Source organism: Pteropus vampyrus, unplaced genomic scaffold (assembly GCF_000151845.1).
Source record: "Pteropus vampyrus isolate Shadow unplaced genomic scaffold, Pvam_2.0 Scaffold69, whole genome shotgun sequence".
Taxonomy (NCBI): domain Eukaryota; kingdom Metazoa; phylum Chordata; class Mammalia; order Chiroptera; family Pteropodidae; genus Pteropus; species Pteropus vampyrus.
In genome coordinates this window covers 3,460,932-3,475,100 of record NW_011888850.1, presented here as the reverse complement: position 1 = coordinate 3,475,100, position 14,169 = coordinate 3,460,932, and the positions used below count along the sequence as shown (strand labels likewise).

Below are 14,169 nucleotides of genomic sequence, written 5' to 3'. Positions count from 1 at the left end.
GATTTGGCTGTCCCTATCCAGGCCTCACTGGCAATGGCCAGTCTGCAGCATCCGAAAGCAGCATCTGGACCAATAGGCCACACCGCAAATTCAGACTGCAGGGACCACATCTTAAGGGAGAGGCCATCAGCCACCTGGGTCTCATCCACACAACAATTAAAATCGAAGCTGTCTCCAAAAGGGCAGAAAAAACTTGACCAGGCCTTTGTTCTGTCACGCCTCTGACACCCAAGGGACTACCACAGCAATGCTTTCCCAGGACGTGGCTCCGTTCCTCCGTTCTTCTGGCCTTGTGTCATCTTTATTCCTCTGGCTTCTTTTTCTTTTCTGGCCCTCCCTCAATTATAATCTTGGATATTTCTGTACATCTCCTTGACCCCTTCACAGGAAAGGCAGTAGATCAATTTAATAGAAATAAATATTAATATTCATGTGCATACTTAATAACCAAACCCTTGATGAGTGAGCCATATGGAGAGAAGGCAGTATATTATTTCAGGCTAGCTCTACGGTCCAGGTAGTAAACTCAAAATGAGATTACTTCAGATCTTAAAGCTAGTAGAAAAAGAGAGTTCAGATGACTCGGATCTGGCACTACCTAGTAGTCATATGACTCACACTATTTTCTTTTCTAGAAAAATTAAATAAGAAAATAAGGAAGTTAGAAAAATTAGCTCAAAGCTATTTCATTTCTAAGCGCATTTAAACAAATAATGACAATACTTAGAAATCACACATTATATGCCAGACTGTTGTGAGTGCTTTACCTTTGTTAACTCATTTAATCCTCTCAACAACTTTATAAAGTAGGTACTATTATTAACACCATTTTACAGATGGGAAAACACATGCACAGAGGAGGTAAAAGACTTGCCCAAACCCCCAGCTAATAAGTAGCAGAACCAGAATTTAAACTCAGGCAGTCCAGCCTCAGAGTCTCTGTGCAAACCAATGTGCTATCCCACAGGATGAGCATCCCAGCATTCCAGAGGGGGGACAAAAGAGAAATTATAGTAGTGTGAATTCACATCATGTAACTGTAGGACCTACCTTTACCGAGTAATCCAGAGTCAACAACCCACAGAGACTATCAAACACCAATAAATGCTCCCTTATAAACATTCCCTCCAAAGAGTAAACTCTTCATTGAGAGGAGCCCAGAGGATATTAGCAGCCCATTGCAGAGCTGATTTGCATCTGTCGATCCTAAATGTTGTACATAAAGACAGTTCTTAAGAAGTGCCTTTTTAATAAGGCACATCTGTTTCCTGGCATATTTTACTTTTGTCAGCTAAACTCCCAAGTCATTTGGCTCTGCTTTACAGCTTAAGGGGCCACGTATTTATTATCTGACTCAATTAGTTCATTGTTTTCTTACTAGAGTTGGTCCCAAATATGCACCATATGATGTTAGCCACAAGATGGTGCTCTAATATAGAAAATGAACTACAGAGCCGCTCTCCAGAGCACATCATTAGCATTTCAGAGACAGTTATGTTCTCCCCCCACCACCTGATCACGAACACTCGACTCCTGCAAACACTTTTCTCACATCTCCTGTGAGGCCCCGAGAGTTTCCGCACACTTACTTTCTGAGGAAATCTTCCAAACCCTGACGCCGTTGGTCTACGTGCTGGCGATTGTTCATGTTGAAAAAGAGGTTTTTCGATGGAAGTTCCGGCAGTTGTCTTAGGAGAAAGAAAATAATTTTTGTGATCATCGAATCGAGGTGGTTTAGTTACAGAAATCTCTCAAAGTGAAAGCAAATTACGCATAACTATCACACGATAATTATATATTACATAAATAGTTATATAATAAGGGTATGAGAAAGTTAACTTAAAGAAAAACCCATCTTTAAACATTTTTGAGGTCTTTCATGGTCCATACTCATAAAAGTTGGTGGAATTCAAGTGATAAATTTTGAATTAAGATGCCGTAGCCACAAAACTAACTAAAGCTATATTCTGCAATCAAGAAGAATACCTATAGAAGACTTCATAATTTATATTCCTATAAATCTTATGCATATCAAATTTCTAAATACTGAATATAATAAATCACTCTTTAAATCACTTACATCAGCAATGCATTACTCTGGAGTCTCTGCCTCAGCCACACGAATTCTCTAAATCTTCTTCGTACACAGGATGTTTTCATTGTAAAACACATGCTATTGGTCTGTTTAAAGAAAAATATAAGCCTCATTTGAGGAAAAAATGCTTTTCTTAACTCACTATGTGCCCCCCTAGTTTTTTTAAATAGGACTAAAAAAACCAAAAATATATTTGTATTTATGCCAGACTCAAATCTTACACATAATCCACCAATATAACAGTCCCGATGACAGCTGGGATGACAAACAAGCAGTGCCGATCTGGGGCAAGGCATGACCTGGCATTCCCTAAGTCCTGACATAGCCTCCTGCTCACCTATTAGCACTGCTTTCAAAGACAAATCATAAAAATTGAACAAATCCTGAAGCATAAATGACCAATAAGAACTCAGAGTCATCCGCTGCATTTTAACACTGTCCATCTATCCCTGTTAAGTGGAGAAGCCTTTGGGGGATTAGGGACACCTCTTGGCCCTTGACATGACATCATTCCTTGACAGGCCATCACTACAGGTCACACAAATCACCAGGAATCCTGAAATCACTTTTAAATAAGAGAACAACGCTTCTCTTCTCTCCCAGACATGCAAGGGAGTGTGATCGAATTAGAGAGGATGGGACAGGGTATCCGCATGGGGGACCCAAATTCCAGTCCTCACTCTGTTATAGGACAAGTCACTTAAACTCCAGCTTCCTGAATGGTAAAATGGGGATGAAATGGTACCTACCTATTTCACAAGATGGTTGTGAAGACTGATAAGAAGCACCTGGCAGATGTTATCTATTAACATTGTTATTAGTTACTAGATGTTGGTTGGTTTCCTTCCAGCTACCCTAAGGCAGACATTGGAAAAAGTCACCTACAGAGTCCCCATCCTAAGCAAAATGGCAATGCTTCTCCTTTGCTTAACACAAGAGACTAGCAAATATTTGTCTATTAGTTTTGTAAGAAGATCTCTATTCTCTAAATTTATTTCAAATTTCTATTTCACAGTCTTTACATTGCCAAGTAAGAAACTTTTACCCCCAAGACTGATATTATTTCAAAAATTATTATTCTACGATTTAATAAGCACTCAGCAGTTGTTTTCCTTGGGAAATATAAGTGATTATGTGCATTAGTTCTTAAACTGTTCCACAAAATGTATGGTACAGCTCCTAGTATCCCTCAGAAAACCTCAGGGTGAGGAGAGGTTAAGAGACTTGCCCTCAAAGTAGCTCATGGTCTTAGATCCCATCACCTTTGACGTTTTGGCAGCAAAATGTGCTGGATGGAGTTTATGGCACAATAACATTCTGTGTGTGGATTTCAAAGCACACCAGGGCCTCGCTCTAATGTGATCCTTGGGGACTAAGACAGCAGGCCGTTTACGCCAGAATTAGTGTCCTAACAAGGCTTGGGCAGGAAGCCTCTCAATGCTGCCTCCCCAGAGAATACCAGGCCACTCTAGGGACTCCAATGCCTCAGGTACAGCATGGGTCTATGTCAACTCCCTTTCATTTATTTCTCTACTCGGAATATCATCGGGGATGTCGATAGCTAGAGATCCATCTGGTGCCCACACCAGACAAAGGTCTATTTATAAGTCTTTCACATGCAGGACAAGTTCAGGAGAGGACATATGAGGGTCCCACCTCTACAGTCCACTAGTTTAAAGTCACAAGTAAATGCAAAGATTTCAGAGTCACCTGATAACATTTCCCTTGCGGTTAATTTAAATGGGTTAAACAGCAGCTCCTCTACCTGCAAAGCTCTATGGATATAGCATCCAAGGGAGGCTAACTGGAACTCTCCAGGCCCCCATCCATTCCTAATTATAGAACAACAGGTGGAAGCCTCTTCAGAAACAGACTACACCTAGATCACTAATTTATTGGTTCCTCTAAACCCACTTGCTTGTTTCTGCTATCTACCAAGCCAAAAAGATTCAGTCATTGTCAATTTATTAGCATTTAACTGCCAAAACACCACCAAATACTTGTGGAGACCATCGTTTCTGGCTCAAGATGGACATTTCTAAGTTCATATCATGCTATTTATACACCATAATATATGTGGGAATAACTCACAAACTTTTTTGAGAAAGTTAAACGGCAACTAAGGAATTTCATTTCACTTTCAAATGCTTAGCTTTATATACTCGTGTTATAATTTTCGACACAGAATGCACATCTGGTATGACCTCATGAATAAAACCAAAACAAAATCAAAACACAAGGCATACCCTGGCAATGGCCTTAATACAATCATCAAAAAAGCAGTTCTGATTTTTTACTTTGTTTATTTTCTAAATTGGGAAACTTGAAAGAAAAAAAGGAAGAAAGAAGAGAAAAGTAAAAGCTTTATGGCTGGTGATTTGGTGTCCAATAATACACCAATTTAGCTACTTACAATGGGAAGATTAAAGGTGGGTAAATTTTACTTCACTTGTGCTCTGCCATCACAGATAAAACCTGAGCCTGTTTCTATGTTCCCAAAAAAGTCTGGATGAAATCAGATGGGAAAAGTGACTATCTTCATGATCAGAGCCAAAAAACTAACGTGTGGGCCAAATACGGCCCACCATTTGTTTGCACAAATAAAGTTTTATTGGAACACAATTACGCTCTTTCATTTACGTATTGTTTTATGGCTGCTTTCACCTACAAGAGTTGAACTGAGTAGTTTTGAGAAAGACTCTATGGCCCACAGAGCCAAAGACATTTACTACCTGGTCTTTTATAGAAAAAGTTTGCTGACCCTTGTTCAACATGATCATAGAAGGCCGCACACTACACAGAGCACATGACACTGTTCAAGAAATTATGATATAGTATTATTTCCAAATAAAGTACCTAATTTCTAGTTATTTATTTATGTTATTTATTATTTATTAAATAATTGCACATATTCATTTTCTACTTTCTTATTCTACTTATAAAACACTGCATAGCTCTTCTCCAGAAAACTCTATATCCTCTCAAATTTAAGATTTATCAAGTAATATGTTACCTAGAAATATGCTATTAAGGTCATAAAGAAATACTATTAATGAGGTATAAATATTCTTTAACTGTGAATTTTAGACATAGTCACATCTTTATACATTAAGGCAATAAACATTAAAATATTAACACAGGTACAACAAGGAATTCAAGTCAGTAATTTTTCAACTTCAGAAACCATCTTACTACTTCCATTAAGACACAAGCATTAGTTGTAATCATTAAAATTCAATTCTTTGAATTAAGAAAACATTACAAATTTCGATTTTAAGTATATCACAGTATCCCATCAAACATATGCCACTAAAAATTAGTATAATTTCCATAACTACTCATTGCATACTTACATGAATACATATCTCATAGTCAATATAAGAATGCCAAAAGTCCTCTTTCTGAATCCTAGGATCTCGAACCCAGACACTTACAAATTCCTGTAAGGGCATCATAAACAAAGAAGTGTGTTTCAGAATTGTAAGTCAGGACTGAAAGAGCCATGAGAAATAAATGCACTAAAATGAAACTGAAGTGATCTTTAACCAATGTGATTGTGATCCTTTGAAAAAACAAGAAGTAAAGTTAATGAATCAGGCATCATAGGAAGCCCAAAAAACCCACTTTTACAACAAACAGAATTTTTACAATAATGCGAAACCAAGCACTTTTGGAGAGCTTTACAGGTTATGCGAAGACAATAAGAAAGTGTACTCTAAAAGTGATTATTAATTTTCAATCATATAAAAAAGGTTCATATTTTTCTCAAATTTTAAAAGTCATTTCTTACTTTAAAATTAAAAGTACAAACCCTGCCTGACAAATCACTTCCTAGAATGCAAATAAGAAAGAGTAGCAAAGGCCAGGCAAAGAGCAAACAATGAGAATTGAAAATGTCTTAGTGTATCCACCCTAGCTTCATGAGAATAAGATTAGTTTAAAAATATAATAATGTGTACAATAAAAAAAATATTATCTTTGGTATGGTAAACTTCAAAATATATTTATGCACTTGGTGATTATAAATTTGCTAAATGAATTTAATTTCAAATATCTGAACTTTCTGTTTGAAATAAGGGGCCTTCAAGGCTGAAACTGTAGTCATTTCTTACTACTTTGGCACATCTGAGAAGCAGGCTGTAAACACTCTAGAGCAGAAGCAGAAGAAAAATCGTGGGGTTTTCTGGACAGAGTACCTCCGTTCTATTATACGGGTAATAAAATGAGAATAGAATTTTAAGCAGAGGATTTTTAAAAAGTAGAAAAAACAGCCCATATTCCCTGAAAATAACTTTTGTCACCTATCAAGTTCCACCTTCTCAGACAACATACACTTTGTTCTTGAATTTGAGACCAGTGTCCCACTGTTTGTCCTCAGTAGATAGGGTTTATGAGTTATTGTTTCAGAAAGTCTTATTTTAAAACCTTTTCATTACATATTTTTAAAGTCCTTTAGAAGACAGAGAGGCAACAAAAAGAAGATAACGATACAGCAATGCTCTAAATGTTTTGGCTATTATTATTTTTTTTTTTAATTAACTAGAGGCTATTATTTCTTAAAAGCATGTTCTAAATTCTAAGAGGCATAGCAGGCAGGAATGGGTCGGGCATACAGGAGATCCTGCTCAGAGATGGAAACTGAAACAAACCCAGGCACCCTGTCCTTAGTCTGTATACATTTCACCTCAGTCGTGTGTGTGTGTGTGTGTGTGTGTGTGTGTGTGTGTGTGTGTGTGCATGCGCGCGCACGCACGCACGTACCACTCATATTCCTGAAGTATTGTTCACACACCCATAGTTCTTAGGAGGAATGAATCAATCATCGATCAATTGATAAATAGAACAAATAGGTTAGGAAGAGACGGAGAGAAGAACAGAGTCCAGAGCAGACCACATGTGTCCCTCAGGACCCTACGCACCCTCACGGCTGCCTTCTGACTTTCACAGGCCCTGGGGACTTTTGCCTTCGATGGGCCCTTTCCTCCACAAGGAAAAAAAAAAAAAACCTAACTAAAAATCATACTTAACAACTGCACTGACGTAAAGATGAATATATAACTATTGTATATTAACACCTTTTCTTTGACCTAAAAGTTTATTTTTTCTGATTTAAAAAAATATGTATTGTTTTCACGGGCCCCTGAAAGCAGTTGGGCCCTGGGCAGTGTGCCTAATGGAGAGGGAAGCCAAGCCCACTCCCTGAGCAAGGCAGGATGTTGCCGACGACCGACGAGGTTATCCTGCCCCATGTGAGCCAGAAGGCTCAAAGTCATCAGGTCACATGTAAGCCACGCTCCCTCACAGGGTACTGGCAGCTCCACTTTTCCACTGGAAAGGCAGAAGTTCTTGAATATACCAAAAGGGAAATTAAATATTTCCAATGTTCCATGTTAACAGAAGACATGCACCTGTTAGTGAACCAGTGGGCCTGATTAAACGAATTTAACCAGATTAAACGAAAATGAAAAGACAAGAAAACACATCTGTCAATCTGCTACAAACTTATGATTTAAAATATATATGTATATATATATGTGTCTGAACTAAAACTATAAAACCTACAGTTACTATAGCATCACATACCCCCCGACCACTCAACATATTATTAACCAATGATGATAGTAATGAAAAATCGTTCTGAAAAACATAGGGCATTTTTTTTTCTCCCTATTCATTTGCTTTTACCCAACTGCTAACATATAAGCTTTAAGTAACACATCCCTTTTCATGGAAAGAGCAATGAAATTATGGTCACATGACTACAGGAAAATTTTGGCTCACCCACTTCCTTAATTATGAACTTACTCACTGAGCCTGTTTCCATATCTGGAAAGTGGGAATAATGCCTGTCCAACCTTTCTCGGCTATTTATTAGGAAAATCAAATTATAAAATACTGGCGAAAACACTGGGAAATTTTTCATTAAGTGCCACATGAGTATGAAGTATTATTATTTAGAAAAGGAAATGATCAGGAACCCAAAGCACTGAGGTCTTGTCACAGACACTGGCAATAAGCAATTAAGAAAAGCTAAACCGATGGTATATCTTTTTTTCAATGCAAAATATTAATTTAAGAACCCAACAGTGAACATTCTAACACTGTACATTTTCAGGGAAAGGCAGAATGACCTAAAGATTTCACAGTACTTGCTCAGAGCAAGCCCTTCAGAATATTTGTAAAAGGAATGGACAGCATAACGACAAATTTGTGAAGAATCTCTTTTCTTCATCTCAATGAGTTGGACTTCTCAGACTCCACCATTCTTACTACTCATTAAGTCTAATCTTTAAGCTTCTTAGGGAAGGGTAGGTTGAATACACATTCTAAAACCATGCTGGGGAAAAAAAATGTCTTCGAAGAACACAGCGATGCATTTTAAATGCACACTCAAAATAACTGTGGTGCTAAGACGCCAAACATTTTTTCAATCCTGAAAATCTTTAACTTAGTTGGAGTGCAAAATATCACTATTCTTTTGTGCATGGTGAACTTTCTTCTTCTCATTCGTTTAAATGTTGCTGTGGCCCCAACAGCCATCCCAGGCTGCTATTCTTCACACCCGGTTGCGATTCCATGGTGACCTCATCCAAACATATGGTTTCAAGCCCACAGCATGAGCTGGTGATTCCATCTCCAGCCCGGCCTGGGCCTCTCTCCACATATCCACTGTCTTGCCTAGATGGCTCCACTTGGAAGTCCCACGAGCACACAGAGTCCACACCCTTCCTACCTCACCCTGCTCCCCATCTCATCCCTAACAACCCCAGCCAGAAACCCAGTTACCCAAACTTCTATGACTCGCCTCCCAAACCAGCACTGACCAAGTCCTCCAGATTCACCCTCCTTTGAACCCACACTCTATTCCCTCCTCTATGGCACTGATTCAAGGGCTGCTAACTGATCTCTGGGCCTGTATCTAATTCGTCCACCAAACTAAGACAAGGACGGCTCCAAAGCACACATCTGATATCATTTTCCTGCTGAAAATCCTTCAAAACCTGCTCCATAACTTTCAAGATCAAGTTCAAACTTCTTAGCTAGCACAATTGAGCCTTTCTTGATTTTCACTCCACTTATCTCCAAAGGCTGAGCTTAAGTTTCCACACACGACATGCCATGTTACAACTCCATGCCTTCGAATGAGCTGTTCTCTCTACTTGGACTGCTGTCCCCACCCTGCTTTCTGCTTTTTTCTTCATCATCTTCATCTTCCCTCTATTATTTGCTGCTAACTCCAGTTCATTTTCCAAAATGCAGCTCCGTCTCTGGAAATCTTTCCAGAATCCCTCTAGAAATCCTCCCATTCATCCAAACTGATTTATCGGTTTGACCTTCCTCTGAGCCCCTGATGCCTCTGGGCAAGCCTTGGGCACTGCCCCTACTCATCAGGCCTTACTGTACTGTCCTTACCTGTAAGTCTCCTCTATTAGATGCTAAGCGCCTCTAGCATAGCTTAGCCTGTCTTGTATGACTTGAGTGCCTGGCACAACCAATGCATTCTATCAATATCACTTTGTGAATAAATGAACGTCTGAAGGAATGAATGAACGCCTTTCAGAAAAAAAAAAAAAAACGAGATCAAACTTCAGTTGAAATAAAAACCTCATCCACTTGAGTTCTTGGACTTCATGAATTAATAATAAGTTATTTAGCAGCTGGTCTAAAGTTTATCTTCATCTAACAAACCCCTTCCTGTAAGGGTGTGCCAATTAACAGCATACGGCTGCAAGAGCAGTGTTTAAGATCTATGAGAACCAACTGTTTTTGAACACCCTAAAGAACTCCAGAAGCACCTATTTACATAGAAATAATTGAAAATCATTCTGATAGCTTCAATAACTTGGGTCCCCAAAGACTTGTACCAGACAACAATTTGTTTGCTTAGTTGGAGTTAAAATATGTACTTGAAAGTAATAAAAGTACACTTATTTTAAAATATTCTGTAATTCAGATGGCCCCCTCTCCCCCATCCTGCAATTAGTAGAAATTAGTGAAGTTTCACCATACTTCCAGCCACGAATAGTACACCCAGGAAGCCAAGGTTCACCTCTAATCTCTTAATTAGACGCATCCCTCACGATGCGACCCACCATCCTTCAAAGGAATGTTGACAGCCTGTCAGCCACAGAGGACAGCTCCAAGTTCCAGACCTAGAATCATATGGATTTCCTATGAAAACTGCTGCAGCAGCAGCAGTTACTCAATTTAATAACCTTATTAAACACTTTAATGACTTCTTGGGCCTAATGACTATATTCAGTATAAAGGAAGAAGCCAGGCAGAGCAGAATTAAAAATTTAAACTAACTGATCCCTACTGTTCTCTGTGGAAACAGGCTTCTGAACAGAGACTGCCGGGCTCTGAGGACCAAATTCCCGTGTTCTCTAATAATAATCATGCTCTGATTTCAATATATTGTCTCCCCCAACTCCTACCCCAGGTTCTACCTTTATCCATTTATCCATCTACCTCGTCTTTTTTTTCCTTAGCCCTGATAAGACATTAAATTAACAATAACAATAAGTATTGTACAGGGCATTGACACGTGCCAGGCACCGTGATAAGTGTTTTACCCATGTTTGCCTTTCATCTTTACAACAATCCTAAGAAGTCAGTAATATTATCATCTCATTTAAGTAACTGGCCCAAAATCAAATGGCCAATAGGCTGAGCTAGGTTTCAAACTCGGGTCTGCCTTGCTCGAAAGCCTATGCTCTCAAATACATTTGATCTAGTGGTTCTTTTAGCAATAATAAATCTCAGGTCATTTCCAATTTCACTGTACTTGTACAGCATTATTTTGGAGGAAAAATATTATCCTCTTTGCTATTAGCTAAAATATTACTCGAAATAACATGCTCTTCTGAAATTCTGTCCCACAAGGCTTTGTATTTTATTCTCACATCTCTACTCTAGCACCACGCACAGCATTAGCACATAGTAAGTGCTCTTGAAATGTTTGAGAATTTGATTACCAAGAAGATTCAAAAACAAAGAATGTACAAATAAGTATGCTGAAAATTATAAGATGCTGTGGAAAGAAACCAAAGAAGCATATACTTCTTTGACTATGTCTATATAAGTATAACATTTATTCTGTGTTCATGTATTGAAAGACTCAAAGAGACAAATTCTCCCCAAACAAATGATCTATAGGCTTAATGCAAGTCCTGTAAAAATCTCAGTAAGATTTTTTAGAAGACATAAACGAGTTTAGTATAAAATTTACATGGAAAAAGAAAGACCCTAGAATAGTCAAAACAATTTTTTTGAGAAAGAATAAAGTGGAAGGACTCCTTCTTGCTGATGTTAAGATTTACGAAAGAGCTACAGTAATCAAGATAGTGTGGTACTGCTGGAGGTACACAGATCAATGAAACAGAACAGAAAACCCAGGAAGAGACCTATACAAATATGCCCAACTGATTATGGATAAAGGTGTGAAAACAATTCAGTGGAGGAGGGATAGCCTTTTCAACCGTGTTATGGGACAATCAGACATTCAAGGCCAAAAGACAAACCTCAACCTACACCCTGAACCTTATACAAAAATTATCTCAAAATGGATCATAGATTTAAATGTAAATGTAAAACCATAAAATTTAAAAAACATATAAAAGAGAAAAATCTTTGAGACTTAGGACTAGATGAAGAGTTCTTAGACTTGATACCAAAAGGACAATCCATGTAAGAAAAAGGTGATACACTGGATATCACCAAAACTAAAACCCTGCGCTCTGCAAAAGACCTGTGAAGAAGTTGAAAAGACAAATTACAGACTGGAAGAAAATATCTGCAAATCACACATCCCTCAAAGAATTTGTACCTAAAATATACAAAGAACTCTCAAAACTCAACATTTAAAAAAGCAAACAATTTAATTATAAATAGGCAAGACACATGAGACATTTCACCAAGAAGGATAGCCAGCTGGCAAACAAGCACATGAAAGATGTTCAACATCACAAGTCCTCAGGGAAATGCAAATTAACACCACAATGGTCTATCGCTACACACCTATCACAGTTTCTAGTGGCATTACCACTATTTTTTTATGTTAGTCATTTTGATAGGTGTATTTTTAAAATTTTCCACTGTAGACTAGCTTTAATTTTTATAGTACAGGAAACATAATTGTGTGCTCATTGTAAAAATATTTACTCAGATTACAAAAAGGTGAGTAGGGACAAAAGCTAATAAAGCAGAATCTCTAGGTGTTAGTGTTATAATTTTTCATAGCTTGGTGAGAATTTTCTACCACAAAAATGAAAACTTGTTTCATTTTGCGCTCACCTTCTCAGGATCTTTTTTTTTCCCTATTCCAAAGTAGTACTTTACAAGTTTATGTATTTAACTGGCGATTCATTCATTCATTCAATTAAAATGTATTGAGCATCAACTCCATAGGCACAGCTCTACACGGCTAATGCTTAGAATTTAACCCGTGTGTTACTCACAAGGGTTCTATTCAGGACAATCTCAAAACTAAAATTTAGCCCGTTTTGCACACCGTACCCTTTACAAATAACAAGCCTGAGAGGGAGGAGGAATGCATAAAGTAACCTTCTTTTAGTTTCTAATAATAGTTATGACAACCTAAGAGACATACTACAGGGTGTTATTTGCCCCTTTATGGCTTGGAGTGTGTTTAATGCCATGCTCTGGGAAGTCTGAATGATGATTTTTAAGAAAGCTTTTAATACTTCAGGATAAATAACTGTGGAAGAGATTTAGCTAGACCTGCCTTTTACATGACTTATAATAGTTCATGATACTGCAAGTTTCTTTCCACACGTAGTGTCTAAAATTAAGGAGTTACCTCTTTGTATCACATAATAGGTTAGGAAAAGTAAAAGTAAAAGTAGAAAAGTAGAATCTATTGCAACAAGAAATAATTTCCAACTTGTGTTAAACTGTACCACAAGCGCACAATCAGTAAAATCCTCAATGTGAAAACCTCTACAGGACAAAAGATACAGTTTCTTCAACAAATAAATTGCAAAAGGGGAAAAGGGTAGAATAAGGGACTTTAAGCAATATATTAAACAGAAGCAATGTGTGGTCCCTTATTTGGATTGTGATTAGAACAACAAAATAAATAAAATTTTTTTTTCAATATAATCAGGGAAACTTGAACACTGAATATTTGGTGGTATGAAGACACTAACGTTAATTATTTAAGATATGGTAATGTGGTTTGTTTCTAAGAATGGTCAACTGTTAGAAATGCGTACTGAAATATTTACAGATGAAATTACACAATATCTAGAATTTGTTTCAAAATAATTCACTGTGTGGTGGCAGGAGGAAATGCTTGGGGTGCGGATATAGCTTGGTCATGCATTAATAACGTGTTAACTGTTAAAACCTTAGGTACTTAAAAGTTCATTATATTATTTTCTCTACTTGTGTTATCTTTAAAATTTCATAATAAAGTGTTAAAGCCAGAAAAAGTAAAAGAAGAGAGGAAAGGAGGAAGAGAGGAAGGGAGGTCATCTCAAGCAAACTGCATTAGAAAAAGGAACAAATGTGACACTTGAAAGTGAAAGTAAGTCAGAAACGTGGATCTGAAAACATTAACCATTTGTTCAACATGCACTAACACCATTAACATAATGATATCCTACAACTCATCTACCTTTAAAAATATTTTATTTTCATTAGTATAAAAATAAAACAAGTATGTGGTTAAAGAAAGATATATGGATATAGACAGAGATATATAAAATTTCAAAAACAGATGCGTACACCGTGAAAATGAAGTGTCCCTTCTACTGGACTCCCAGTTTCTTGTCCACCTATTCAGGACTTTTATATATATTTTATATTATATATAATTAGCATATATACACATATAATTTTAATAAAAACGGGAGTATACTATAAATAGTAATTTACACCTTGCTTTATTCACTGCCCAACCTTTTTGAAATCTTTATATTTGAGTATATATAACTCAATGTTATTTGTTTTAAAAGTTTATTTTAGAATAGTTTTAGATATACAGAAAAATTGTGAAGATGGTAGAGAATTCCCATGGGTCCCACGCCCCATTTCCCGTTTTTACATCA

General features: G+C 37.3%; 1 protein-coding gene across 2 annotated transcripts in view; it reads right to left on the bottom strand.

Moving 5' to 3' along the window:
* Positions 1-14,169, bottom strand: part of SNX10 (sorting nexin 10) — a 45,092-nt gene that overhangs the window by 7,361 nt on the left and 23,562 nt on the right. For both annotated transcript variants that reach the window (XM_011361682.2, XM_011361683.2), the window contains exons 3-5: positions 5,449-5,535; positions 2,081-2,181; positions 1,590-1,688 (exon numbers count right to left, since the gene is read on the bottom strand). In XM_011361682.2, coding sequence (XP_011359984.1) covers positions 1,590-1,688; positions 2,081-2,181; positions 5,449-5,535 — 287 coding nt within the window. The remainder of the gene's footprint in view (positions 1-1,589; positions 1,689-2,080; positions 2,182-5,448; positions 5,536-14,169) is intronic.